General features: G+C 49.2%; 3 protein-coding genes across 18 annotated transcripts in view; 2 read left to right on the top strand and 1 right to left on the bottom strand.

The window, feature by feature from the left end:
- Window positions 1–33: 33 nt before the first annotated feature.
- TFIP11 (tuftelin interacting protein 11) lies at window positions 34–12,772 on the top strand. Of its 3 annotated transcripts, none has more exons than XM_037878695.2 (14): window positions 34–186; window positions 749–951; window positions 1,687–1,840; window positions 2,519–2,675; window positions 3,222–3,349; window positions 3,925–4,077; window positions 4,837–5,346; window positions 6,046–6,152; window positions 6,381–6,549; window positions 6,780–7,023; window positions 7,382–7,524; window positions 7,899–8,064; window positions 9,129–9,517; window positions 11,167–12,772. In XM_037878695.2, exons 2-13 carry the CDS (start codon window positions 755–757, stop codon window positions 9,482–9,484), a joined length of 2,484 nt encoding a protein of 827 aa, XP_037734623.1. In that variant the 5' UTR covers window positions 34–186; window positions 749–754; the 3' UTR covers window positions 9,485–9,517; window positions 11,167–12,772. The 3 variants fall into 3 exon arrangements, with proteins under 3 accessions (XP_037734623.1, XP_037734624.1, XP_043385464.1); XM_037878696.2 differs by lacking the exon at window positions 11,167–12,772 and adding an exon at window positions 9,906–10,708; XM_043529529.1 differs by lacking the exon at window positions 11,167–12,772 and having other exon boundaries at window positions 37–195; window positions 9,129–9,594.
- Window positions 10,460–15,731, bottom strand: SRRD (SRR1 domain containing). Its single transcript, XM_037878706.2, has 7 exons — window positions 15,599–15,731; window positions 14,675–14,715; window positions 13,447–13,709; window positions 13,274–13,372; window positions 12,689–12,840; window positions 11,399–11,444; window positions 10,460–10,953 (listed from the first exon to the last, which is right to left on the bottom strand). Exons 1-7 carry the CDS (start codon window positions 15,724–15,726, stop codon window positions 10,771–10,773), a joined length of 912 nt encoding a protein of 303 aa, XP_037734634.2. The 5' UTR covers window positions 15,727–15,731; the 3' UTR covers window positions 10,460–10,770.
- Window positions 15,709–25,487, top strand: part of HPS4 (HPS4 biogenesis of lysosomal organelles complex 3 subunit 2) — a 22,627-nt gene continuing 12,848 nt past the window's right edge. For 3 of the 14 annotated variants that reach the window (XM_043529536.1, XM_043529535.1, XM_037878702.2), the window contains exons 1-7: window positions 15,709–15,845; window positions 16,808–17,534; window positions 18,738–18,828; window positions 19,741–19,866; window positions 21,717–21,824; window positions 22,926–23,042; window positions 23,178–23,272. In XM_043529536.1, the coding sequence (XP_043385471.1) occupies window positions 17,494–17,534; window positions 18,738–18,828; window positions 19,741–19,866; window positions 21,717–21,824; window positions 22,926–23,042; window positions 23,178–23,272 (578 nt within the window). In that variant the 5' untranslated portion in view covers window positions 15,709–15,845; window positions 16,808–17,493. The other 11 variants (XM_043529532.1, XM_043529531.1, XM_037878701.2 and 8 more) reach the window with 7 other exon arrangements.

Below are 25,487 nucleotides of genomic sequence, written 5' to 3'. Positions count from 1 at the left end.
GTCTCTATGGTCAGGGGCGTGGCTTGGGCAGGCGCAGTCGCTGCGCGGCCCCGGAAGTAAAGGCCGCCGCTTCCTGTTTCCGGGTCAGCAGCGCGGGTCGCTTTGGAGCGTCGGGGCCGAGTGCCGGCGGGCCCGAACCGGACTCGTCCGAGGCCCGTGTCACCGCGGGCGGAGCCCGCCCTCGGGGTAGGCGCGGTCCCTTTCCACTGCTGGTCTGTCCTCGCGCGGCCCCCTGCGAGGGCCCCTTGTCCCCCCGCGGCCCCTGCTCGTAACGGGGCGTCACGAGCGCCCTGCCCCCCGCCCCGCTGTCACCGCCTCACGCCCAGCCTGGCCCTACCCCCCTCACCCCCGTTTAGCGCCGGCCCTGTCCCCCCCCCACCCCCCCCGCTGTCACCGCCTCACGCCCGGCCCGGCCCTGCCCCCCTCACTCCCGTTTAGCGCCGGCCTAGCCCCCCCCCTCCCCCCGTCACCGCCTCACGCCGGCCCTGCCCCCCCCCCCCGCCCCGCTGTCACCGCCTCACGACGGCCCTGCCCCCCCCCCCCCCCCCCCCGCTGTCACCGCCTCACGCCCGGCCCGGCCCCGCCCCCCTCCCCTCACTCCCGTGTTACGCCCGCTGTGCCCTGCCCCCCTAGAGTGTCCGCCTCATGCCGGCCGTGCCCACCCCGGTTGTTGCCACCTCTCTCTGGACCCCCACCCTGTGAGCAGCTGCTCGCTCTGACTCTCCCAGCCTGTTGCTCTCTCTCCTAGGCCATCATGTCGATGTCCCATCTCTACGGCAAAGATGACGATGGTGATGTGGAGATGGAGAAATTTGAAATCACGGACTGGGACCTGCAGAACGAGTTCAACCCCAACCGGCAGCGCCACTGGCAGACCAAGGAGGAGGCCACCTATGGCGTGTGGGCTGAGCATGACTCGGACGACGAGAGGCCCAGCTTTGGAGGCAAACGGTACGGGCAGTTCCCAGTGCCCTGCAAACTCTGGCAGTACTGTGAACAGACAGAATCTTCTCTTTGTTGTTAGCGTAGCTGATAAGCTACAATAACCGTCCAAATGAGATACTGATTCCTTTGTGTAGTACCAATAGATTTCTCACTTTTAATTCGGTTCTTTTCTCTGTCAGTCTGTAAAGAACTACTAGGGGAACTCCTTTATAAGTTCTATAGGATATTTGATTTTGTAAGTTTTTCTATGAATGTAACTCAGTCACTTGATGCATAGAGCCTGATTCAGAAGGCAAAGCTCTCTGGGAAACTGTGCTACTGTGGCCAGTATGAGATTGTAATGGCTTTGGAGGGTATCTGTGTGAAGAGGGGAGAGGTTAATATTTAGTTCAGTGTGTTATCAAATGGACTGAATTCTTCATATATAGTTTGGTTCCAAGATTTGTTTCCTTATTGCCCAGTTAGTAAGAGGTTTGTGAGGGAGATCACCAGTGGGCTAGGTTACAACTCAATAGAGAGAGCCTTGCGCGCGAACGCAAAACCAACCTTTTCCATAACTGAAATATCAGAAGTTTGAATTTAACAGCATTTAAGGCTATTTCTTAACACTGAGTTTATTTTAAAATCAGGAAAAACTGCATCAAGGTGTTTCTGTGTGTGTGCGCGTGCACTTCAAGTTCTGATTCAATGGAACAGTATTACAACAGCTGTTCATGACTGTGAAATCCCTTTTTTGTGCAGCTCTCGGGACTACTCAGCCCCGGTTAATTTCATCAGTGCGGGACTAAGGAAAGCTGCAGCTGAGGAAGTGATAGAAGAAGATTCAGATGAGGATGAAAAGCCCGTTAAGCAGGAAGAATTCCCTAAAGAGTTTGTACCAAAGAAGTTAAAAACAGTGAGTTATTCATAAAAGTACCAGACCTATTTAAGTTATTTACAAAGTGCCAGCCACGGTATGGTCTAGGTACTGGCTCAGTAATACAGCAGCTGAGAAGGGAGAACAGTGGCTGAGTAAGATCACAGAGCCACTTGTGATACTGGTTTGCAGTGGAAGGAGGAGTTTCCCTTAGGTTTTCTTTGTGTAGTTTGATGGATTGCGTATGTTCTTGGGAGCTTCACTCCTCCCCAGGCCTCTTAAGCCCCTTCCCTTCATTGATACTCATTTTGAGATGAATGAGGTTGAAGTACATGAATGTCCAGGTTTTGCTTCCACCCATCAATTAAATATTTTTGCAGTTATTTCTTTTCACAGTACTAAATGTGACTAGCATAAGCAAATTACCAATTAAATGGATTAAAAATAAAAATCCATTTTTCAACTGTTCATATGCAAAATATCAGGAACCAATTTATTTCCATCCATGATAGAGCCTTATAGATCAGCCCATAATGGGAACAGGGCTACAAACCCTCAACTCTAGCAGTGAGCCTAAGGGACTTTCTCTCACAGATAGTTAGAAGAGCAGCACAGAGTGCAGGCTGGTGAGGTCTCATCTTGAGACAGATGGCCAGGAGCTTGGTGATTATATCACTTATCTGGTATTGGTTTCTTTTCTTTTCTTTTTTTTAACAGGGTGGCAATTTCAAACCCAGCCAGAAAGGATTTATAGGAGGGACCAAATCTTTCATGGACTTTGGCAGCTGGGAGAGACACACCAAGGGAATAGGGCAGAAGCTTCTCCAGAAAATGGGTTATGTCCCTGGTAGAGGGCTTGGAAAGAACGCTCAAGGTACTGTGTGTTCCCCAAGAGTATGGGACTGAGATGGGGATTCTGTAAGGAAACTGCAAACTTGGGTCTTGTTTGCCCACCTCTCCTTCAGACAAGTTGGATCTTCAAGATCAAATCCAGTTGTATTAGTTTTAAATAATTGCAGCAGTAATTAGATAAAATTGACGTATGGTGGGAGACTGCACAATCTCTGATTATTTAGCATGAGAAGGAGACAATAGGAGGGAGATTAAATTAAAAGGCAGTCAACTTGGACCCAATCAAAGGAAATGCTATTTTGTGCAATGTTTAGAAATCGTTAGCATCGGCGGTCAGAGGAACATGCTACAGCAGGTTTTTAAAAGTGCCTGAAAATGTTAGGGCTACTAATAACAATGTGTAACTGTGCAAAATACTGGCACTACGGAAGACAGAATGCCAGGCTGGATGATCTGTGCCAGTTTGATAACTCTTTTTCCTATGGTAACCTAGTTACAGCTTTTCCTGTTCAAATGGTTAGATTCCCCTTCCTAGCTGACATTCACTGACTCTTCTGTAACTCCCCAGGTATCATCAATCCGATTGAGGCCAAGCAGAGGAAAGGCAAAGGGGCCTTGGGAGCATATGGCTCTGAACGAACCAGTCAGTCCTTGCAGGACTTCCCTGTTGTTGACTCCGAGGAAGAAGCTGAAGAGGTATGACTCTTAGTCTGTCTGTTCCACAGGGGTAAGGGCTTACTCTCTGTTGAAGACCCCTATCGCAATGTTGTGTGAAATCAGGCTGTAGTACCAGGGCATTCTCCCATGTTGGGGAAGCCATTCAGCTCAGCTGCATGCAGGAAGCTGAAGTTACATATTCCATCCCTCTTGTCGTGTTTTTTTTTTCTCCCTATCCCTTGAAAGAGAGACCTATGCTAATGGCTTTGCCCTTGCTGCTGGAATCTCACTTGCTAATGTGCCAGGACTGTAAAGTCTGTTTGTTTGGCTGGGCTAATGGGAACATTTGAAGGTGTTTTTTCCCTCTGTCCTGGGAATAAGATCCAGAAATGTACTGGTTAGGACCATCTGTAATATGTTTGACTCAACCACAGAATTTCAGCCAGTAACCTGCCATTCAGCTTTAATCTTTGCCTATCTTTGCCCATTGTTTTTCTGTACTGCATTCTTTAAGGGACCTGAGCTGAAATATTCTTGTGTAAAGAATCCTGTGACAGACTTGCATGGCTGGCCAGCAACCTGCATCTCTGGTCTGACTTTGGCGTTTTATTTAGGAATTTCAGAAAGAGCTCAGTCAGTGGAGGAAGGATCCTAATGGAGGCAAGAAAAAACCCAAATATGCCTACAAGACAGTAGAAGAATTGAAGGCCAAGGGCAGGATTGGCAAGCAGCTCACAGCTCCTCAAAAAGAACTATCCCAAGTTAAGGTAAGACCAATATCCAAAGCAATGATATGTTTAAGTCTCTGGGAAATCAGCATCTGCCTAAAGTGCATCATCCTCATTATCATCCACACAAGGCAGAACAAAGATACTTAGCAGAAAATCTGCAGACCAGGTGGCAATGTCTCGCTGTCCCTCTTAGCACAAGTGCTGTTTCTGCTGGTACTTAAGAATCACTGGCAAACATAACATGTGAGTCAGAAGCTTTGGTTATGGACAGGCTAATGAGAACCAAAGTCTCAGCCCTCTGAGGGATAGTGACTGGACTGGTCCTTGGTGTAGCCAGTGAACTTCTGCTTGTCTGAAATCACAGTTCTTGAGGTAGTAGAGTTGCTTAAGACTTTCCTCCAGACGCAGAGGGTTGAGAATTTGGTTCTCATTAGCCTGTATTTACAGTCTTGTGAAATGGTAGAGGGGAAAACATCATCCTTTCTCTCCAGATACAGGAAGATAGAAAAGACCTTTTCTCTGCTCTTATTTCTGCCTCCAGCTCCTAATTTCCTGTGACTCCAAATTCTTAGCGAAGCTATAACTGCATGGAGTTCAATTGCTTTTGAGAGGAACCCAAACTGCTGCATCCCCAGTTTTAGTCTTCTCGCTCAAATAACTTGGTTATGTTAATAAGAACCGGAAGCTGCTGAATTATCAGGATAGCTTCCATTCTCAATCCTGGGTAATGGGTTTCCTTCTAATATTAATATGAACCATGGCTGTTTAGACCTATTTGTTTTTGTTTCTTGGAAGGTTATAGACATGACTGGCCGGGAACAAAGGGTTTATTACAGTTATAGTCAAATCAGCCATAAGCACAACATCCCAGATGACAATCCTCAGCAGCCACTGGGCAAAGACTCCAAGCCCCAAGCATTTGCCTTGCCAGAACTGGAGCACAACTTGCAACTTCTCATCGACATCACAGAGCAGGAGATCATCCAGAACGACCGGCAGCTGCAGTACGAGAGAGACATGGTTGTCAACCTGACCCATGAGATACAGAAGATGTCTGAAGTCCTCTCGCATGAGGAGACAGCAATTAGCAACCTCAGTAAGGTCCTGGAATTGGTGGAGGAATGTGAGCGGCGAATGCAGCCCAACTGTGACAATCCACTTACCTTGGATGAATGTGCAAAGATTTTTGAGACCCTCCAAGATAAGTATTATGAGGAATACAGGATGTCCGATCGAGTGGACCTGGCAGTAGCTATCGTCTTTCCTCTCATGAAAGATTACTTCAAGAACTGGGATCCCCTCAAGGTGAGTGCTGGGTTTGGTTTCAGTATTTTATCAGTTAGGACTGAAAAGATTTTTGTAGTTTGCTTTGATGAAAAGTTGACTAAATGACCATAGGAAATCTTTGTTCATGGTATACTGCGGTAAATGTATGCATACAAAATGTGGGGGTACTCTTAACCTGCTAATAAAAGGAAGGCTGCTGACAGTACTCGCTAAAGCTGAAGGCCAAGATTTTCTAAAGTGACTGGAGATTGTGGGAGTCCCAATGTTTGGGTGCCTGCCTGGAGACCCGTTATCAAGGCGCCTGATTTTCAGAGGGCTGGTGGTGCTCAGAAGAAACAGTAAATGACAAGACAAGTCTTTCTTTTCACTGCATGGGAAGTCTGCCTAACTTGGCAATTAAAGGGTGTGCTGTTCAGAAGGTCATGCCATTTAGCACGTGATAGATAAAATGTATAGTATCGTATCTGTAGCATGTAGCTTTAGCTTTTAAAAATCTTATTTCTCCTTGCCTTGGTATCTTTCGTTTATATTAAATCCACTGCAGGGTTATACCCTGGTGGGAGACTGTCTGCCACATCTGCCAGCTTGCTGTTTGTCTGGCAGAGGGGAGGCAGGGAAAAGGTCTCTCTCCCTCAGCACGTTACCGCCCCATTGCTTTACATGCTCATGGGCAATCATGAAAGAAGTAAATGCTGCCCTGGCTCATTTTTCTTTCAGGACTGTACGTATGGCACAGAAATTATAGCCAAGTGGAAAAGGCTTTTAGAAAATGATCAGTTGTTATCGCACAGTGGACAGGACCTAGCAACGGATGCTTTTCACAGGTAACCAATAAACCAATGGTACTTGAATGCAACACCCTCAAATGATAGTCTCTTGGGGATGGAGAAGAGTGGGTGGAAGTGCACTTTCCAGATGATGCCCTTTAATGAGCTGAAGTGTCTGTTAAAATCCAGCTGTGAAATGTAAACAAAGTAGCCTTTTTAATTCCTTGAAGTCCTCTATAAAAGACAAACCAGGCTGTAGCTTAATCTTGACTTTGATTTTTCCAGGCTCATGTGGGAAATGTGGATGCCGTATGTAAGAAACATAATAACACAGTGGCAGCCGAGAAACTGTGGCCCAATGGTAGATTTCTTGGACAGCTGGGTGCATGTTATTCCTGTTTGGATATTGGATAATATTCTGGATCAGCTCATCTTCCCCAAGCTACAGAAGGAGGTAAGATGAGAGATCAGTTTACACTGAAGCCACGCTCTGAACCAATGTTCAAACCACAGTGAATTGCGAATATTTGATAACCTTTTCATTTTGGAGCCTCAGGACAGCATTAACAACAGTGGGATGCTTTCACTCTAATTTTGTGTGCATTTGGCAGAGAGAGGCTCAGCTGCTTAGGAGTCACTGGATAGATTTATTTCTATTGCAGTAACTTTTTTGTTTGTTTCAAGGTTGAAAACTGGAACCCTCTGACCGACACTGTCCCAATCCACTCTTGGATTCACCCCTGGCTTCCACTGATGCAGTCTCGATTAGAGCCATTATATTCTCCAATCCGAAACAAGTTGGCAAATGCACTGCAGAAATGGCACCCCAGTGACTCCTCAGCCAAACTGATCCTTCAGCCCTGGAAAGAAGTGTTTACACCAGGATCTTGGGAGGCTTTCATGGTCAAAAACATTGTGCCTAAACTAGGTGAGGCAAGCCAAAGAACAGAGAGTCACACAACCCCCCTGATGCCATCCAAACTGGTTTAAAGTCTCTCTAGCCTAAAGTAAAACTCAGTGTACTGTTTTAAGATGTATGCTTCTAGCAGAGAGTAGCACCCCGTAGAGATTTTGCATACTTGACTTTTTGGAGCCAAGGATGGCTTCTGTAGCTATTCAGATTAACCAGACAATTTAAAGAGTTTGAAACCTGTTAAGCAGCATCTTAAAGGCCTCTTTGATCACTTAAACTGCTAGCTGAATAGGTTGACGTACTTCCTGCAGTTTATAGCAGCCAATCTGCCAGCAGAGCAGTTCCAGTTCTGACTTCTCTCTTCTCTCCCCAGGGATGTGTCTCAATGAGCTCGTCATTAACCCTCACCAGCAGCATATGGATGCATTTTACTGGGTGATCGACTGGGAGGGGATGGTCTCTGTGTCCAGCCTTGTTGGACTTCTGGAGAAACACTTCTTCCCCAAATGGCTGCAGGTGTGTAGTTAAGAGACTAACCAGTGAACTGTTTGCTTTAAAGAACAAGCCAATGATAAGGTGGTGGTGAATGACTGTGAGGGACTTGGCTCTCTGGCGATTGCCCAGTGAAATATTTTATTTGTTAAACTCAGAATTCCAACTCCTGCCCAGGGTATATTGCATGGCAGAAATGGCTTGAACGTTAAATGGAGACATTTCTTAGTGATGGCTCCGTGTACATCAGATGGAGACTGTGCTTCCTTAGCAGACACAGATTTACAGTCCCTTCTTGTTAGTATAAGCAAATTGAGAACCAAACTAGTTGATACCAGGGAGGCTTTGATCCATGTTTGTGCCACCCAACTGAGGTGTGGTTTTTGATTTCTTTGCAGGTACTCTGCTCCTGGCTAAGTAATAGCCCCAATTACGAAGAGATCACCAAGTGGTACCTTGGTTGGAAGTCTATGTTCTCAGACCAGGTGTTAGCACATCCATCGATCAAGGACAAATTTAATGAAGCTCTTGATATCATGAACCGGGCTGTCTCTTCCAATGTCGGTAAGTAACTTGTTGCGAAGGCTTTACCGTTTCTATTCCATGTAGTGCTTCCCAATACAGCAGTACTTGAGTCTTGTGTGTGTGTGTGTGTCTATTCAGTCAGAACCCCTGCTAACCGGAATTTCAATAGATCCTGCCACCACTCATGCAAAAATGCTTTTGCTTGCTGTTTCAGAAGTGTGTGGCGCTAGATTGCAGTTCTGATATCTGCAGTACAGCTTGTTAGCAGCTTACAGGATTGTGGGGAGAGAACCAAACATATAAAAGGTGCAAAACTTGAGAGAGGAATAAACTGTCCCCTAAACCTGCTTTCCTGTTGTGTGTGTCCTGCCCCAGCAGTGAATCGACTTCTTACCCTGCTTCTTTTAAAGTTTTATTGTACAGTGCTGTGGGCCCATGGCACAGTACAGAAGGTAGTCCACAGAGTCGTTTTGATGGCTGCATTCTATTCCTTTAGTAAAATGATGAACCAGATACACAGCCACAGGCGTACATTGCACCACCCTGGGAATTCAACTACTCTGAGAAACTCCTAGCATAGTACTCAGAACTGCCACCAAGTGACATAAAGCCTCTCCCTTTGGGTGTGGAGTTGCTGATTGATGTTGAGCTCTTTAAGGCTACTGAACTGCCTGGCTTCTCAGCAGTCACTCTAACCTGCTACTAGACAGCTGGTCTGATTGCAGGGCTTGGGTTTGGATGTAGCATGGCATGTTTGCGCAGATTCCCTCCATTTCTAATGGCATTGCAGTGGAGCAGCTTCCTCCAAGTGTCCGTGTCCAACCTGTTCTGTACACTCTAGTGAGGTTCAGTGACAAAGGATTGTTTTAAATCCTGCCATTGGTCATAGTTCTATAGAATTGAATCAGAGAATGTTTCACCTGAATATCCTGCTATCTCTTTAGCATCAAATACTGTAACAAATGTACAATAGCATTTAAGACTGCCCCACTGGAGTGGGTGTATGCTGCATCCCTGAAATTCAGCGTTTAGGTTCATCATTGTATCATGTTCAAAAATGGATTGGAACCTTGCCTTCACCTATTTCACTCTTTCCCAAACAGGTGGCTACATGCAACCAGGTGCTCGGGAAAACATTGCCTATCTCACTCACACAGAGCGGAGGAAAGACTTCCAGTATGAAGCTATGCAGGAGCGGCGAGAGGCTGAGAACATGGCCCAACGGGGCATAGGCATGGCTGCTAGCTCTGTGCCAATGAATTTTAAGGACCTCATTCAAACAAAAGCAGAAGAACACAATATCGTCTTCATGCCTGTGATCGGGAAGCGGCATGAAGGAAAACAATTGTACACATTTGGACGAATTGTGATTTACATTGACAGGGGCGTTGTGTTTGTACAAGGAGAAAAGACATGGGTGCCAACCTCTCTTCAGAGTCTCATTGATATGGCTAAATAAGGATCCTGCTCTGTGCCAGGAGCATTGTACATAGTAAGTATTGTCAAGATTCCCCATGCTAACAGATGTTTAGTGTGACTCTTACAATAAAGAGGTGACTTGACTTTGTAGATCTGATGGATTTTCAGCTCTTCTGTAGGATTTTTTTTTAACAGTCCTGTTCCGACACAGCACATGTTGGTTAAGTTAGCATTTAAAAGGTGCTGTTGAGTGAGAGATACAAGCAGATGTCACCCTTTTAAACTAGACTAGCAATCTCATCAACTATGCAAAAAATGTATTAAGAGTTTCCCATGAGGCAACAACTGCACTGATAAAACCCTCAAGAAAAATGTTTCTGCAACTTGCTTGGCTGATGAGATCATGCTTCCTGATTTTAAATTCAATGTGTGGGTAACCCATCATTTCTTTCTGGTTTTAGCTTCACTCTTGCACTGGGAATTACACACACGTCTGGAATCCTACAGGGAAAGACTTATGATTTGTAATGTCAAACGCATGCCTCAGAGTGGGTGGGTGATGATGCTTCATGACATCTGCCTGGAAGAACTTGCTCAGTATCTCTAGACATGTATGTATCTTTATACATTTTAGTGATGAGTTGTTTAAGGCCTGACTAGAGGTACTCAAGATCTGAATCATCATGCAAGAATGCAGTCAATAGCTGACTTTCCATGGCAGTGAACAGGGAAAGCCCCCCTGTAGTCTAGGGCTTCTTGATGCAGTATTTTTAACAGTGGTTGAGAACCCCTTAACCTATCAAATCCTTGAGAGAGAGAGCGAGCATCTCATTCTCTCTGTTCCGTAGTGGGTCGGACACAACTGAGAATAACTTGGATACAAAATACAGATCTAAACTTCTACCTCACTGAAGGCCAGGCTTGTTCTGGGGAGGTTACAGAAAGCAGGCCCAGTCTTCTAGGAACTGGTCAGTTCAACACAGACTGTCACTTTTTAAAGCACAAGACACAGGTGTTCAGCAAAATGAAAAAAAACTAGTATGACTTTATTTAGTGAATAATTAAGAGTGTAAGCTAAGGTACAGTTTCACCTTTTAAAAAAAAAACCTGTCACATTAAGCTCTGTTTGCAGACACTGCTGCTGCCTTCAAGATTTCTGGCTAAATATGTTAGCCAGCCCACACTTTATATTGATAGGTGTGGTAAGTGAGCTTAACATCCCCTTACTATAAGTGAATGCAGCCCTGTAAAAACAGGCACAAACTCCAGGGAGTAATTAAAGGATCCATTTCAGTCTGGTCCTAGCATGAAACAACTTCATTTGTCCTATTTCCTGATAATCTCCAGGTCATCGCATTCGTGGTACATTGGCTCTTCCTGAAACTGCCAGGCTTCTGTTGGGAGCTCCTTGAGTTTTTGTAAAGGAAACCAGTGGATGGAGGTGTCATTAAATATATCCATATACTGAGGATGAATTGGAAATGCAGCTTCCTCTGTCCCTTTTAAAACCTAGACATAGTTGAACAGCATAATTATGCAAGATACAATAGAACATAATCAATCTTGGTAAAATATGTGGAAACTAGAACAGCTGAAACTGTGGGAAGCCAAGCTAAAACCTTGCCTTCAATGTGTCATCCAGCACTTAAACAGCTGAGCTAGGCTCCTGCCAGACCCCTTTAGCTCTAGCACAGTGGTTTTCTATCTTTTTTCCATTTACAGACCTCTAGACATTTTTGATGTGAGGTGTGAACCCCTTTGGAAACCTTAGACAGTCTGTGGACCACCACAGGTTGAAAACCACTGTTCTGGCATGCGAGAACCACCAAAAGGGACTATTACAAAAATCACATTTGCTTATGTAATTGTTCTCATTAATTTATCATCAATAGCTAGAGACTGAGGTGACTATCCACTACAATACATTCATGTTTCTTAAAATAGTAATCTGTACCTTTGCTATGTACAAATAATCTCGCTCTAATATTCTTGCCACCAACCTAGAAACAAAGACAAACATTAGTACTGGAACCAATTGACTTTACTGTTGATGTGTGTTTTGGAAGCATGTTGTATTAAAGAGACAAAATGAAGTTCGTTAACACACAAGGCTGAAGTTGTACAGAACATACAAAATGTCTATTCCAAGGAAAGCACAGACGAAGCCCTTAGCATCAGGCTTCGATTTAGAAAGATGGAGTCTACCTCACTACTTATTTCTATGCACATGTGAAAACTAGAAAAAGCAACTGGGCTTGTACAAGGGGCAATTTCAACCACATTTAAATATTGGTTTTTAATGAACACAAGTTATTCTGAGGTCTGCTCAGACATTACAGGAGTATGGAGAGAGAAAAAGGACAGCATCACAGAGAAAGTCACCAATACAGCAGAGGTTGGGTGTTTAGAAGTGACATGTCACAAGTTTACAAGAGCATGGTCTTGCTCTCCAGCAGGTGATCTTAGCCCATAACCTTTCCACTGTGAGGAGTAGCAAAGGAGTGGTCTAGACATCTAGCAACTCCAATTGGGAAGGCTGAGGTAATGTAATAGTAGGATAAACAACTTCTTTATCTGCCTTTGAGATGCTGCTTGGATCTTGCAAAACCGTCCGTTCCGAGGTACAGTGTAGACACTCTGACTTCAATGGAGGAGCCTGTTCATGCACACACTGAAGCCTAGTTCTGTTCCAGTTGAATCAATGGCCACATCCCATGAGCCAGAGGAGCAAGGTTTAGCTCTCTGTGGCTAAAACTGGTTTATAACAACACTTCTGGTTCTGGTTTCAATCACAGATACATATATTAATCTTTCCCAGCTACGCCTGCCCACAAGCAGAAAAGTGAAATGTATACGCATTCAGATCTCCACCTAGCCCAGACTCAAGAACAGGAAGCTAGAAGCCTCCCAAATTGTCACTGCTCTACAGAAAAGAGCCTCTCACCTCAGCATTGCTGTAATCCGCAAAGCAATGTGCATGGAAATTTAATAGACACAATCTCATCTAAAAGGCCACAGACTTGGCAGCAAGTCAAAGCTTTGTTGATAGAGTGAACCTTAAAACTTTAAAGTGCAGAAGACATTTGTGCTGATGATTTTAAGTTCTGCATGAAAAGACAGCTCCTCCAGCATTCGTGAAGGCATCACAGAAGCAGGTAAGCATAAAAGATTACTGCTGTAGTGAGAGTTAGTGAATGAAATTCTGCCTTAGATGTGAGGACATTAATCGTTTTTGGGTACCTACCTTTCCTCAATCCCTTTAAAACTGTTCCCAATAATGATCATTTTGGATAGCGCATCTACAGACCAGTTACTCCAGAGCAGATTGTTATACAAAGCTTTTCCACAGTGGATCATATAAAAGATGGTGAATTCATGAATGTGGTGTTTTCCCTCCTGCAGATAAACAGCATTCCTTAAGATTACTCAAATCAGCTTCCCTGGTTCTGTAAGCCCTAGGGCCCACGCCGTGACACTCCAAAGGCCATTTAAAAGTGCCCAACATTGTTTAAGCCCAGCACATTTCTTGGCTGGCTTAACGTTCCATGGTGCCATGGGAAACATGCCCGTTTCACAGAAGTGCTACAGCAGACTGCTGCATAACTAAAACGTGACACTTACTCCCTCTATCAGAGCCATAAAAGGGCTACACGAGAAACTCTGCGTTGACCAGACTAGAATTAAGTGAAAGGTAAAAACCCTGCAATATGTCCACATCAAAGGCACATGTAGGTTCGACTGTTTTGATTTCTCTGGAGTGCTCCTTTTTCTGTTCATGGGGTAAACATGTTACTTACATTTTAAAGATCCCAGCCTTAATCCACCTTACCTCATTCTCCAGGACCACTGTTACACCAAGCTCATTGAGAACTTCAATTTCCAATTCGGAAAATAAAGGATCAAAAATGTAGCACTGACTTTGGGGAACCTGCAAGGAAGAAAAAGTGTTAGAAGTTACAGAGACATGTACCCAGCTATTTAAACATACGGTATAGTTCTTACCTGTAACTTCTCCAGTAACAGAAGCAAGAATGCTAGCTGGTATCGAGAAATGACACAAGAGGAAAAGTTTCCAATGCCATAACATACACACCGCAAGTGGCCCCTTTTGCAAGCTGGCTCTCCTGAATGCGAACTGGCTTCCATAACTGACTGATGGGATGGTTCAAGTTGCAGGTTTTCAAATGAACACAGGACTTCTGACATACAGCCTGGTGTTTTTTCCCCTTGCTCTACGCATTTGCTGAGGGATTCTTGGATGGCTCCTAGAGAAAGTGAAGGTCAGGCAGGCATCAGAAATGCAGACGTCGGAGATGTGCTTATATGGTCTTCCTGTTCTACTGTACATCTTTCTGTGCATCTTTCCTGTTCTAGTGTACATCTTTCAATCTCACATTTGCCGCAGAGGCAGCATACACTGTTCCTGAAGGAAGCCCCACTCGCTGCACTGCTGGGACCAGCCCAGTTCGCCCTGGCAGAAAGGATACTCATGTGATTCGCTGTCTCGGGGAGTAGGGCACAAAGTAGACGGATGGGCAGCAAGTGGGGAAAACCTCTATAATTTCCCAACCCAAAACAGTTTGAAGCAGTGGGTATGTTAGCACAGCTCTGAACACCCTGGTAAGAGCAGATGCAGAATAGAGCCACAAGCAATAACTTTAGAACAGAATATTTTGCAAATGGTGTTTAATCCTATTGGGGGGGCATTTATCATGCCTTTAGTCCCTTTGCTCATCTCCAGCTCTTTACAATCATGTCTATGGTGAACCTTATGCTTGGGATAAAGGCGATCTCTCTTTGGCTTCTCAGTTGTGTCCATGTTTTATTATTACGGCGCAGCCAAAAGCACGGTAGGCACGTCGCGCCAATGAGGCAAGTTACAGACCCTGACCCGCAGAGCTTGTGGGCTAAATTCAGAAGTGACCCCACAGGTGACAGAGTCAGACAGGAAGTGCAGGGGCAAGGCAAAGCAGCAGTAAGTAGGCCCGGGCTCAGTCATTCCAACTGGTCCTGCTTCCGCCCCGTGGCACCACCAGGCCAATCGCACCCGAGCCATCTCCCATGCTGCGGGGGCCACCCCACCAGAGCAGCCAGCGGCGGGCTTGGGGCCGGAGGGAGCCCTGGCCTGGTTTCCCCGTTCAGCCAGCACTTCCCGTGGCAGCGTGTTCTCCCCAGCCAGCGAACCCCGCACCAGCCAGCGGCGACCCGAGCCCCAGCGGCTTCTACTTACTCTGACTGCGGGCCCAGAACGGGGAGCTCAGCAGCTCTTCGCTGGGGGACGGGAAACGCAGCGGTCACCTCGCGGCGGGGGGCAGGGGGTGGCCATGCAGGGCAGGGGGGCCAGGCCTGGGCCGGCGGGGTGAAGGGAGAGTCAGGCTGAGCTGGCGGGGACCCCCCTGTGTGCCTGGGGGGGCGCTGTGCGGGGAGTGTGCGGAGGAGGGGGGGCCCGGGGGAGCCCGGCCCAGGGGAGTCTGGGGCGGGGTCTGTCCCGGGGCAGAGGAAGGGCTGCATGGCCTGGGACAGGAGCCCGGGATGGGGGGGGGGGGGGATTGGCCCGGGATGGGGGGCAGGAGCCCGGGATGGGGGCGGGGGGGATTGGCCCGGGGGCGGGGCAGGAGCCCGGGATCGGGAGGGGGCGGGGGGGATTGGCCCGGGGGCGGGGCAGGAGCCCGGGATCGGGAGGGGGCGGGGGGGATTGGCCCGGGGGCGGGGCAGGAGCCCGGGATCGGGGGGGGATTGGGGCGGGGCAGGAGCCCGGGGGGGGGGGGGCAGGAGCTTGGGATGGGGGGTGCGGGGGGGATTGGCCCGGGGGCGGGGCAGGAGCCCGGGATGTGGGGGGGGGTTGGCCCGGGGGCGGGGCAGGAGCCCGGGATTGGGGGGGGGGGGTTGGCCCGGGATGTGGGGGGGGGCAGGAGCCCGGGATGGGGGGGGGTTGGCCCGGGATGGGGGGGGGGGATTGGCCCGGGGGCGGGGCAGGAGCCCGGGATCGGGAGGGGGCGGGGGGGATTGGCCCGGGGGCGGGGCAGGAGCCCGGGATGGGGGGGGATTGGGGCGGGGCAGGAGCCCGGGGGGGGGGCAGGACACGCCACGCCACGGCGGGGGAAGGGCTCCGGGGCCGCTGATGACCCGGGTTCGGGTTCGGCCCCGCACTCACCGGGCCTCCCGGAGCCGGCGCTGCACCGCCCCGCTGTGCCCGGCCTCGCCCCCCGGCCTCGCCCGCTGCCCGCGGGCCCGGCCTCGCCTTGAGCGGCCCGCGCAGCGCCAGGGCCCGGCCTGCTCCATCCCTGCCGGCCCGAGGGGGCGGGGCAGAGCTGTCCCTGCCCGCGACCCGTAGGGACGGGGCGGTCACGTGCCGGCATCATGTGATCGGCGGGCCCAGCCCCGGAAGTGGCTTCGCTCAGGTAGGTGCTGGGCGCTGCGGGGCTCGCGGGCGGGTCCGGGGGGCGGGGCCTGGGCCTGGCCCGGCCGCGACCCCTGCGGGCCGAGCCCCGGAGACTGGAGCAGCGGCGGGGCTAATGCGGCTCGGGGTCAGCCCCCCCCCCCCCGTTCCCTTGGGAACCAGGCGGCCTCGAGACTCGCTTTGACCGCGCGGCCCGGCTCTGCGGCGGCCGGGGGCTGGGCCTGGGCCCGGGCCCGCGCCGCGCTCGGCCGCGGGCAGCGCTCGGGGCGTTAGCCCTGTCCCGACCGAGTCGCGGCTGGTGAACGCCGTTCCGCTCCCGGAGCGCCCTCTGCGGCTTGCGGGGCGGGTGGCTGGTCGCCGGGGCGCCCGCGGGGCCGGGGTTGGTCTACGCGCTTCTCTCGCGCGCCCCAGGCACCAGGCGAGGCCCGAGGCTGAGAGGCCGTAATGAAGGGCGGCCGCTCACTAGCGGGAGTTAGGACGAACCGTCTCTGTGAGCAGGCTTTGCTGCTCCGGGGGGTTGTGCCTGTCCTGAGGAATCGGATCCTGGCTACTGTTGTACACAAGGTAGCCAGCTAGATGGGTCACGACTGATCTGCTCTGCTCTGTCAGATCAGTCCCTGTGTTCCTGTTGTTAAGATGGAAAATCAAATTTCGTTCAATTGAGTGACCAGTGCAGCCCTTAGATTAGCTGAACCATCGTTTTCCTAGCTCTTTGCATTTCTCTGAGGAGCTCTTCTATCTGATTGTCAGCTACATGCATGATTAAGCCTGGAAATAACCAGATGATATTCCAAGCATATTAAATGTAACTTTGCTGTTTAAATGGAAGGCTTGTTTCTGTCCCATGTCTCACTCATGCACAAGTTAGTTCTGTTGTTGAATGCTTGTCAGCTGCTCTCTGTAGGATCACGGGTCAGTCGAGCAAAGCCATCCAAGCATTAATACATTCATTCTTTACTCTAGGATTAGAAGAGCAACAATCAACACTGGAGACCACAGAAAACCATTCAGCTTTGTATCACAAAAGCAAGGACTCATTCAAGGAACTGTATGTTCAGCAGAAGGTCCCTAAATGGGAGCTCCTGTGAGAGTAATTTCTGTGTAGTGATGACTTTTTGAACAGATAGCCACTTAAATACTAAATAATAAACTTGAAAGAACCAGTGTAGAGTCTTGAGATCTGCTTACTGTAGCTCTTTGTTTCTGATGACCATATTCATGCTTTCTGTAGCTTTCTGATTCATTGCAGGCACTAAGATGGTTTTCCTCCTGTTTGGAAAATTTTCATAAAGTAGCTTTGTTGGTTCAGTCTCAGAATTGATTAACACAAGTTTTGCAGAGACTTTAATATTGCCTAGGCTCTGCAAAGTTTCCATGTAGCTGTTGTGGGATAAACCTCCAAAATGAAGGCACTTTGGTGGATTTACTCTTCATGAAAATAAGCCACGAGGATCACTATTGACATCAGTAGTTGAACAAAATCTCCAGTATATTCATCACCTAAAGCCAAAACCCACTGAAGTCTCCACAGTCTGCGTTTGTGGAACAATACATTTACTGCTGAAAAAAATGAGCTGTTTGCATCACTTGCTTTGGAGGAGAAACCGCTCCTGAGGACGAGAAGACATGATTAAGATAATCTGATGTAAATGGCCAGCCCCATTTTATCAGAACCTAACTCAGCTTCTTGGTGAGTAGCACTCATTGTGCAGGTTCTAGAGCTGCAAGGGAATGTTGCATGACTGACACGGAGGACAGAATGGGCCTCTCAACAACATGCCAACAGATTTGCATACACATCATCTTAGCACGTTTGAGCCCTGTATAGTGCCCCCCTGGCATCGGAACTGGAGAGAGACTCCCTAAGGTGTTGGTACAAGAATCCCCCAGTCTCTGGCGAGTTGCTGCAGGGTTGCAAGCTATGAATTGTGGGCTCTAAGGTGCTTGTCCCAGTAATATGTGAATGCCACATAAACACGATTAATTTTATCCTCACAGGGACATAATTGTCCCCATTGTACAGGTGGGAAACTGAGGCAGAGAGATTAAATGACTGGCCTCAGGCGTCATAGGGCATCTGTGATAGAGGCAAGGATAGAACTGAGATTTGATTCCTAAGGCAATGCCCTACCAACTTTGCTATCTTACTGGTGGGGCATTCCAGGAATGCTCTGAGAGCCCAAGTTTGGTGGAGAATAACTTGTGTCCTTTAGCTTCACCTTTTGAATTGCGCAGTCCTCTTGTTCCAGACTTCATGTGGTTTAATTAGCACTCTTTGTAGCACTCCTGCTTGCGGTCTATTATGAACAAAGTTTATGACTGGAACATGCAGCCTACAATGAAAACAGTACCTAAAAGATGTCTAGTAAATTAGTAAGGACCCAAAACTGTTAAGACCATCACCGATCAGGAGGAACCTCCCATTTTACATGCTTTTTTGCACATGTTGAACCGACTCCACATGAACCAAGAGCCCATGAAGCTATTGGAAACCAGTCCAAGCTGCGTGTAGTTGAGAATTTTTCCCAAATACATAGTGATAAATGCTCTGTGCTATCAGACTTTGAAAATAGGCATGGATTTGTGATCCTTCTCCTCTAGGCTTAGCCACGGGTTTACTTTCATCTATTTTAAACCCAGAAAGTTGGGAGAGTTTAATAGCCCAGATTCTTGGAGTCTTCCTTCTCCACCCTGATCCATCTCCAAAATCAGTGGGTAAGGCTGCATGCAGGAATGATGCACGTCTGCCATTCCTGGTTCTTTAAACACTTGTGTATTGCACCATAAATAACAGAGTTCTGCTTGAGAGAATTGGGGGGTGGGAAGAAATATCATTTTGACGTGGCTGGGAACAGCAAACATCTTCCATTGAGTCAATACTTTGGTTTTGCAGGTGGAACTACTTTTTCCTTTATGATGGTTCAAAGGTAAAGGAAGAAGGGGATCCCACAAGAGCTGGCATTTGCTACTTTTATCCCTCTCAGGTAATGCCTGCTTTCCCCCTCAATTGTCTGTCTGTGTAGAGCTGCACACAATTTTATATATAAAGTACATGCAAAACCAACCTTCTGTTCTTGGAATGGTGGGGCTTGCAAATAGCAGGATTTGGTTAAATTTGTTACTTTGATGTTTATAAAAGTGTCTTTATTTTTATTGGTATTTTTAAGGCACCTAATTAGAGCCATGTATGGTTCAGCTCTGCCAACATATCTCAGTCTTGATCCACAGCACTCCTTGTTTTCCAGCCTTAGGCCCCCATGGGTGCACCTTCAGTGCAGTAACAGACCAGGGCATGGCTGCAGCTGGCCTCGGTCAGCTGACTCGGGCTCATGGGGCTGAGGTGGGAGCCTGGGTTCCGAAACCCAGGGACGGGGGGGTGGGTCTCCGAGCCCAGGCTTCAGCCCGAGTGTCTACATGGCTGTTTTTAGCCCCGCAGTCCGAGCCAGCTCACTCAGGATCTAAGACTCGGAGCCACTGGATTTTATCGCAGTATAGATGTACCCTATATGGCTCTGTGCAGCCCACCTTATGCTGTTCTTTAGCACTCTGCTATTTCGGTTTTGGGCCTCTCCATAATGCCACATTCTGTGGTGGTGATATGGACAAATATCCCCTAGGGATAAGACTGGCTAATTCTTCTTGTTCTCTTGGTAGGGTTAATTGTGCTTAAATAAGACTTCAGTCTCAGTGACTGGGATGAAAAGTCAGCGCACTGTGCGTGGCATTATCAAGCCTTTGTTCCATATAGTGTAGTAAACGCTGTCGGTTACTTTATCATCACCAGTTCCATCCTGCTGCCATGTAAATGTGGTGCCTTTCCAGCTTGCCAGGAATGCTGCAAAATTCACTCTTCCCTCCTCCTCCTCCTCCTCTCACAGACTCTCCTTGACCAGCAGGAACTGCTCTGTGGACAGATTGCTGGAGTGGTGCGTTGCATAACGGAGATCTCCAGTGCTCCCCCAAGTCTCATTCGGCTGAGAAAGCTCAAGTTTGCAGTAAGGGTGGATGGCGAGTATCTCTGGGTGAGTTACAACAAACAGGAGGCTCATGAGGAGCTCGAATAGTAAGAGAAAGTATCTACTATTGTATCAAACTAAGTACTTGTATTGTTTGATAGATCCAGCAATGGCTATTGGCCAGGATGGGCAGGGATGGTGTCTCTAGCCTCTTTGCCAGAAGCTGGGAATGGACAACAGGGAAAGGATCACTTGATGATAACCTGTTCTGTTCATTCCCTCTGGGGCACCTAGCACTGGCCACTGTCGGAAGACAGGATATTGGGCTAGATGGACCTTTGGTCTGGCCCAGTATGGCCACTCTTATGTTCTTAGGGCAGGGGTGGGCAAACTTCTTGGGTCGAGGGCCACATCTGGGTGGGGAAATTGTACGCAGGGCCAGGGCAGGGGGTTGGGTTGCGGGAGGGAGTGGGTGTGGTGTGCAAGAACGGGCTTGGGGCAAGGGATTGGGGCAGAGGAGGGGTGTGGGGTGTATGAGGGGGCTCAGGGAAGGGGGTTGGGGTGCAGGAGGGGTGCAGACTGCGGGAGGGAGCTCAGGGCAGGGAGTTGGGTGCAGGAGGGGTGTGAGGTGCAGACAGGGGGCTTAAGGCAGGGAGTTGGGAGGTGGGGTGCAGGAGGGGTTCAGGTTCCGGCCCGGCGCCGCTTACCTAAAGGGGCTCCGGGGTGGCAGCGGTGCGCACCGGGGCCAGGGCAGGCTCCCTGCATGCCTTCCCTGGCCCCACATGGCGCCACTCTGGGAAGTGGCCAGCACCATGTCTCTGCACGGTCCCTGGGGGGGGCGTGGGGGCAGGGGCAGGCACAGGGCTCCGCGCACTGCCCTTGCCACACCTCCAGGTACCTCCCCCGAAGTTCCCATTGGCCACAGTTCCCCATTCCCAGCCAGTGGGAGCTGAGGGGGGCGGTGCCTTGAGGCAAGGGCAATGCACAGAGCCCTCTTCTTCTCCCCCCCGCCGTCGTGCACCCCTTCCCACCCCCCCACCCCGGCCTCCAGGGACGTGGTGTTGGCTTCTGAGAGCGGTGCGGGGCCTGCAGCACCATGGGGGGCAATCCCGTGGGCCGGATCCAAAGCCCTGACGGGCCAGATCCGGCCATGGGCCGTAGTTCCCCACCCCTATCTTAGGGTGCTAGTGGCAATGACCTGGCAGCATTCAGCTGAGACCTGCAACTGTAGGATTCAACAGCTAGAGAGGATTTGTGGGCCAGTGGAAAAGGTGTGAACTAGCTGAAAACAGAGCTCTGTGGAATGTAGCTTATAACAAAGCGCTGGGATGCTCGTTCCCCGCTGCAAAGCTCATTGGCAGTGATGGTGGACTTCTCGTTTTAGGGGCATATCTGGTTTCTCTGATGTGATGTGTTCACATGCTCTGAGAACTGCCTTGTTCTCAGCTCGTTCAGTGGGCAGTCCCACTCAGGTGGGGTAAAGCCCCGCTGCAGGAAGCTCTCCCGAACAGGCAGAACCCACCCCCCAAGCCCCCCCCCAACAGTCTAGTTACTTTCATGGATTCTCAGAAGTTTGGTGCACTGCCTTGTTCCCTGGTGGAGGAAGTGGAAACCTTCTTCTCGAGTTCATTAACTAGTGAACTGAGCCTTGAAGTATTCCGTTTGGGGAAGATGGTCTCGGCCATTTTAAACATTAAACTAGAGGTCAGACCCCTGAGATTGTGAGGCAATGGGTAGTATGTGTCTTCAGCTCTGGCTTTCTACCTCTGCTGCCAGGGACCCCCCTTGCTTTCCCCAGACATATGGCTACGTATGGGGCTTCCCAAACTGAGTTTTGGGGAGTGCAGCTGCTGTTCGCGTCTCCCATCACCTGGCTGCTTCAGGAACCTTTTTTTCTGTAACCTTGTGTGTTGAAGGTGCTGGGCTGTACCATTGAACTCCCTGATGTCAGCTGTGGACAATTTCTGGATCTATTGATCGGACTCTTCAGATTTTACAATGGACCAGTGTGTCACGCTTACATGGTAATTGCTGATTAACAGTGTTGGGTGTCTCTCCCTGATCAGGACGAGGGCATGGACCTCTCTGGGAATGGCTGAGGCCTGCCCAGTTATGTGGAGGCTGGCATATTCCCTCTGGCCCTCCTGCCACCAGTGCAGCTCTGAGATCACAGGAACACGAGCTGGGAAAGTCCTTAGGTCCCATCCCCACAAGGCAAGACCAGTGCCTAGAATCTCTTTCCTATGTTGTCATCAGCGTCCCAAGTGATGAGGCTCCTCCCGCTTCCCTTGGGGGACGACCCTACATATGACCTCATGGGAAGATTCCTCGTGTTCAGCCTGAAGTCTCCTTCTCTTGTTCCCCCATTCTGTCTCCACCCCAGTGTACATCATTCCTATTGCTCCTTAGAACTTAGGCCTCTCAAATAACAGGTAGGTGGTTTCCATTCCCCTTAGCCTAGCTACGCAAATCTAACTCTTTGTTCCTCTGGTCTCGCTTCGCTTCTGCATATCTTTCTGGCTCTTAGATGCCTTCAGATTTGGGAATGGTGTTCCCAGACCTGAGTGCAGTATTCCAGAGGCATGTAGAGAGAGTCTGGCAACTTCCTGCTCCAGGACAAACTGCTGCTGCATGCCAAGGTGCAACCGAAAGTCACGTGCGCTCCTCTTCCTGCCATCCATGTTGCACGCTGGACTGCGAGGGTGAGCTGGATGATGTCCGAGCTCTCTCTTCCCTCTGTCTGTCTGTCTAGTGAGGCTCTCAGCATCCCATCCCAGGTTGGAGGGGTCTTTCTCCACCTGGTCTCTGTTTTCAGTAATGTAGAGCACAGTGCAGACAACTGAGATTGAGGGCTAAGCTGCAGGGTTTCTATGGAATCTGGCCTGTGCTGTCTGCCCTCTCTCGTCCAGCAACATTAAACCCTCTGCAGGCTGGGCTTTTGCTGTTGGGCGGACTGGATTCTGTTCCTGATCTTGGTTTAGTGTTTTGGCTGAAGCTTCATTGAAGAGTTGCTGCTTAGAGACACGCTTCCCTGAACTAGTCACACCTAACCAGCTTGGTGACTCTGGATCCTGTGTCCACTCCAGCCATGCGTTGTCTAACCATGGGGATTCTTTCTACTTCAGGTGTTTTCTCGGGAGGAGCTGAGCACACAGTGGGACAGGTACATTGAACATATTCAGAAAAACACCAGTGACCTGCACAAGATCTTCAATTCCCTTTGGAACTTGGACAAAACCAAGGTAACTCTCCTGATCTCTGCAGGCTTCAGCGCTCAGTTAGCTTGTTATACTAAGACGTGCCCTAGATAGTTCTGTTTGCTCCTTGGATTATTCCCTGGAGTTTGATGGTTTGATTGTGTTCCTCTCCCTGCACAGGTGGACCCCCTGCTGTTACTGAAAGCAGCTCTCATCTTGCAGACCTGCCAGCGTTCACCTCAAGTGTTGGCAGGCTGCATCCTCTACAAAGGCCAGTGAGTAGCCAAGGACTTCCAAGCAGTCACTGTGATTGTCAGCTCTCAGACAGAGTCGACTGCAGGCAATCCCCTCCTTGGGCTGTACAGTCCAGTGCTGCTTTCCCAAGCTCCCTCGGGGAGAGGAAGCAGAGAAGGGTAGTGGCTGTACCTCCAGATCTGTCCTCCAGTTACTAACGGGGACATTACTTACTATATACACTCTCCATCTTCAGGTATTTTTCTAACTGGGTAGATTGTTATCCCCAAATGTACTTGGGGAAGCAGAGGCCCTGAGGGGTTAAGGCTGGGGTTTCAATAGGCACCTAGCTCCTAGTGAATTTCAATGAGATCTGAGTGCCCAACTCCCTTAGGCTCATTTGGACAGATATTCAGTGTTTCAGAGCAAGTGAGCTCTTTGAGGCAGGGACTTTCCCTATATGTTTGGACAGCATCTCGCACAATAAAGTTCTAACCCAGTTAATGTTTAGGTGTTACCACAATGTACATTTTAAATAATAAGCCAACAGTGGCATAGCTGGGAAAAGAATCCAGGTGTCCTGACTCCCTGGCATGCTCTGTCCACTTGATCTAGGTGCCTGTTTTATTACAAACATCACGTGACAGAAATACCTTTCACGTGCCACTCGGTGGCTGGGGGACAGGCCCAACTAAAAGCCTTTGGGGTGAACTATTGCTGCTGTTTCCCTGCTCAGTAGGTGACATGTCCCTGAGAGGCAATGCTTTCCAAATGCCACAGTCTGCAAGATGCTCATTTAAAAGCCTCTTACACCTGATTAAATGTACCAGCATTATCCTTTCCCCTTTCTTAGCCTGCTCATCCCCTGCCTTGCCAATAATGAGTGAGTTTGCTTAAAATGACTGGCTTGCTGGCCAGGTGACACTATCCACACCGACTGAAATGGATGCAGGAAAAGGGAGCCTGCATCCTCCAGGAGAAATGCTGGCTTTATTCAGCCAAAGATTATCTGTAGACAGTTGAAGACTCTACACCTGTGGCATTGTGCCAGAGCAAAGAGAGCCTCTGGGGACAGAGGACATCCTGCAGAGCCAGGGGATTAGGGAGTTCAGGCATTTCCTTGTGACAGAAGTCAGTAGGTCCTTCGCCAGAAGCACTCGGTGTTGTATGTGTCAGTGACACATCTGGCAAGAAGTGGAGACTTGCTTTGCCGTGAGTGCCTCTGACCAAGTCCGAGTGAGTGATCTCGGAGCCAGGTCATCCTTTTTATAGGAGTGGTTTCACGCACACAGCAAATCACACGGGGTGATGTTTTGTCTGTAGTTAGTAGCATCCAGGCAACTTGTTGCAAGTGCAAAACCCGAATGGGAGTGGAGGTCTGGCTTGAAACGGTCTTATGTTCATGTGATGTGACCTGCAGGCATGTGTGAGTTGCGCAGAGCCTGGGTGCCCTTGAACTCCCCATGGTGGTCCCATCACTGACATGTGCCTCCGTCTTCTCCAGCATATTGATTTTTCTCATGGGCAGAAACTCTTTTCTTGTGCAAAACTCCTCTAACCAGAAAGACTCTAGGCCACTTGGCCACCAAGTTCCTCGCAACATCTTCTAGGAATCCCCAAAGAGACCCCTGGGAACTCGTAAGCCTCACCCCAGTGCCACAGAGAGACAGCCTTGTGTTTGAGTCAAACTGTTCCCTCTGCAGAGTCTCTTGCAGAACCTGCATCTCTGCTGGGGATAAGTGAAGGGACCAGACTGATCCTTTCTCTGGACTTGCTTGTGTGCCTGCAGGAAAGGCCAGTGTCACGACTGCAGTAGGGTTGGTTTTCATGCTCCTTTCCTCTACCAATACCCAGCTCTGCGGTGGGAGTGGCGAGGGCTTTGCCTGCACTGGGTTTTATTTGCCTTGGATCACTGTTACTCTTCACTCACCAAAACCAGGCCCCCAATGAATGGTAAATACCCAGCAGGCAAGTTTGCTTTTGCTGATCTGGAGTGGAACTGACCCAGAGTTCAGTAACAGCAGACTATCCCTAAAGGGCTGTCCTGCCCATCTGTCCATAGTACTTGACATTAAATACTCCATCCCCGCAGCCGCCCACCAGACAAAATGTTCCCCAAGAGCAGGCAGCCCCTGCTCTATTGTCTTGTCTGGATTTGTCCTGGAACCTCTGCCATGGCCTGCCAATCCACAGGGAGTTGTCTGGAACATCTGTGTGTCATGCGATGTGAGGAGGCCCCCAGTGCAAGGGACAGAC

This window comes from Chelonia mydas, chromosome 15 (genome assembly GCF_015237465.2).
Source record: "Chelonia mydas isolate rCheMyd1 chromosome 15, rCheMyd1.pri.v2, whole genome shotgun sequence".
Lineage (NCBI taxonomy): Eukaryota > Metazoa > Chordata > Testudines > Cheloniidae > Chelonia > Chelonia mydas.
The sequence above is the reverse complement of the archived record's forward strand: the minus strand, read 5'-3'. Positions and strand labels throughout refer to the sequence as shown.

What these genes read in the sequence shown, in the direction of transcription:
- TFIP11 (XM_037878695.2), top strand. Translation starts at nt 755, where the DNA reads ATGTCGATGTCCCATCTCTACGGCAAAGATGACGATGGTGATGTGGAG. An exon ending in CCCAGCTTTGGAGGCAAACG is followed by an intron (nt 952 to 1,686) that starts GTACGGGCAGTT and finishes TTTTTTGTGCAG; the next exon opens with CTCTCGGGACTACTCAGCCC. An exon ending in AGAACTGGGATCCCCTCAAG is followed by an intron (nt 5,347 to 6,045) that starts GTGAGTGCTGGG and finishes TTTTTCTTTCAG; the next exon opens with GACTGTACGTATGGCACAGA.
- SRRD (XM_037878706.2), bottom strand. Translation starts at nt 15,726, where the DNA reads ATGGAGCAGGCCGGGCCCTGGCGCTGCGCGGGCCGCTCAAGGCGAGGC. An exon ending in TGTTACTGGAGAAGTTACAG is followed by an intron (nt 13,373 to 13,446) that starts GTAAGAACTATA and finishes TCTTCCTTGCAG; the next exon opens with GTTCCCCAAAGTCAGTGCTA. An exon ending in ATTATTTGTACATAGCAAAG is followed by an intron (nt 10,954 to 11,398) that starts GTACAGATTACT and finishes AACTATGTCTAG; the next exon opens with GTTTTAAAAGGGACAGAGGA.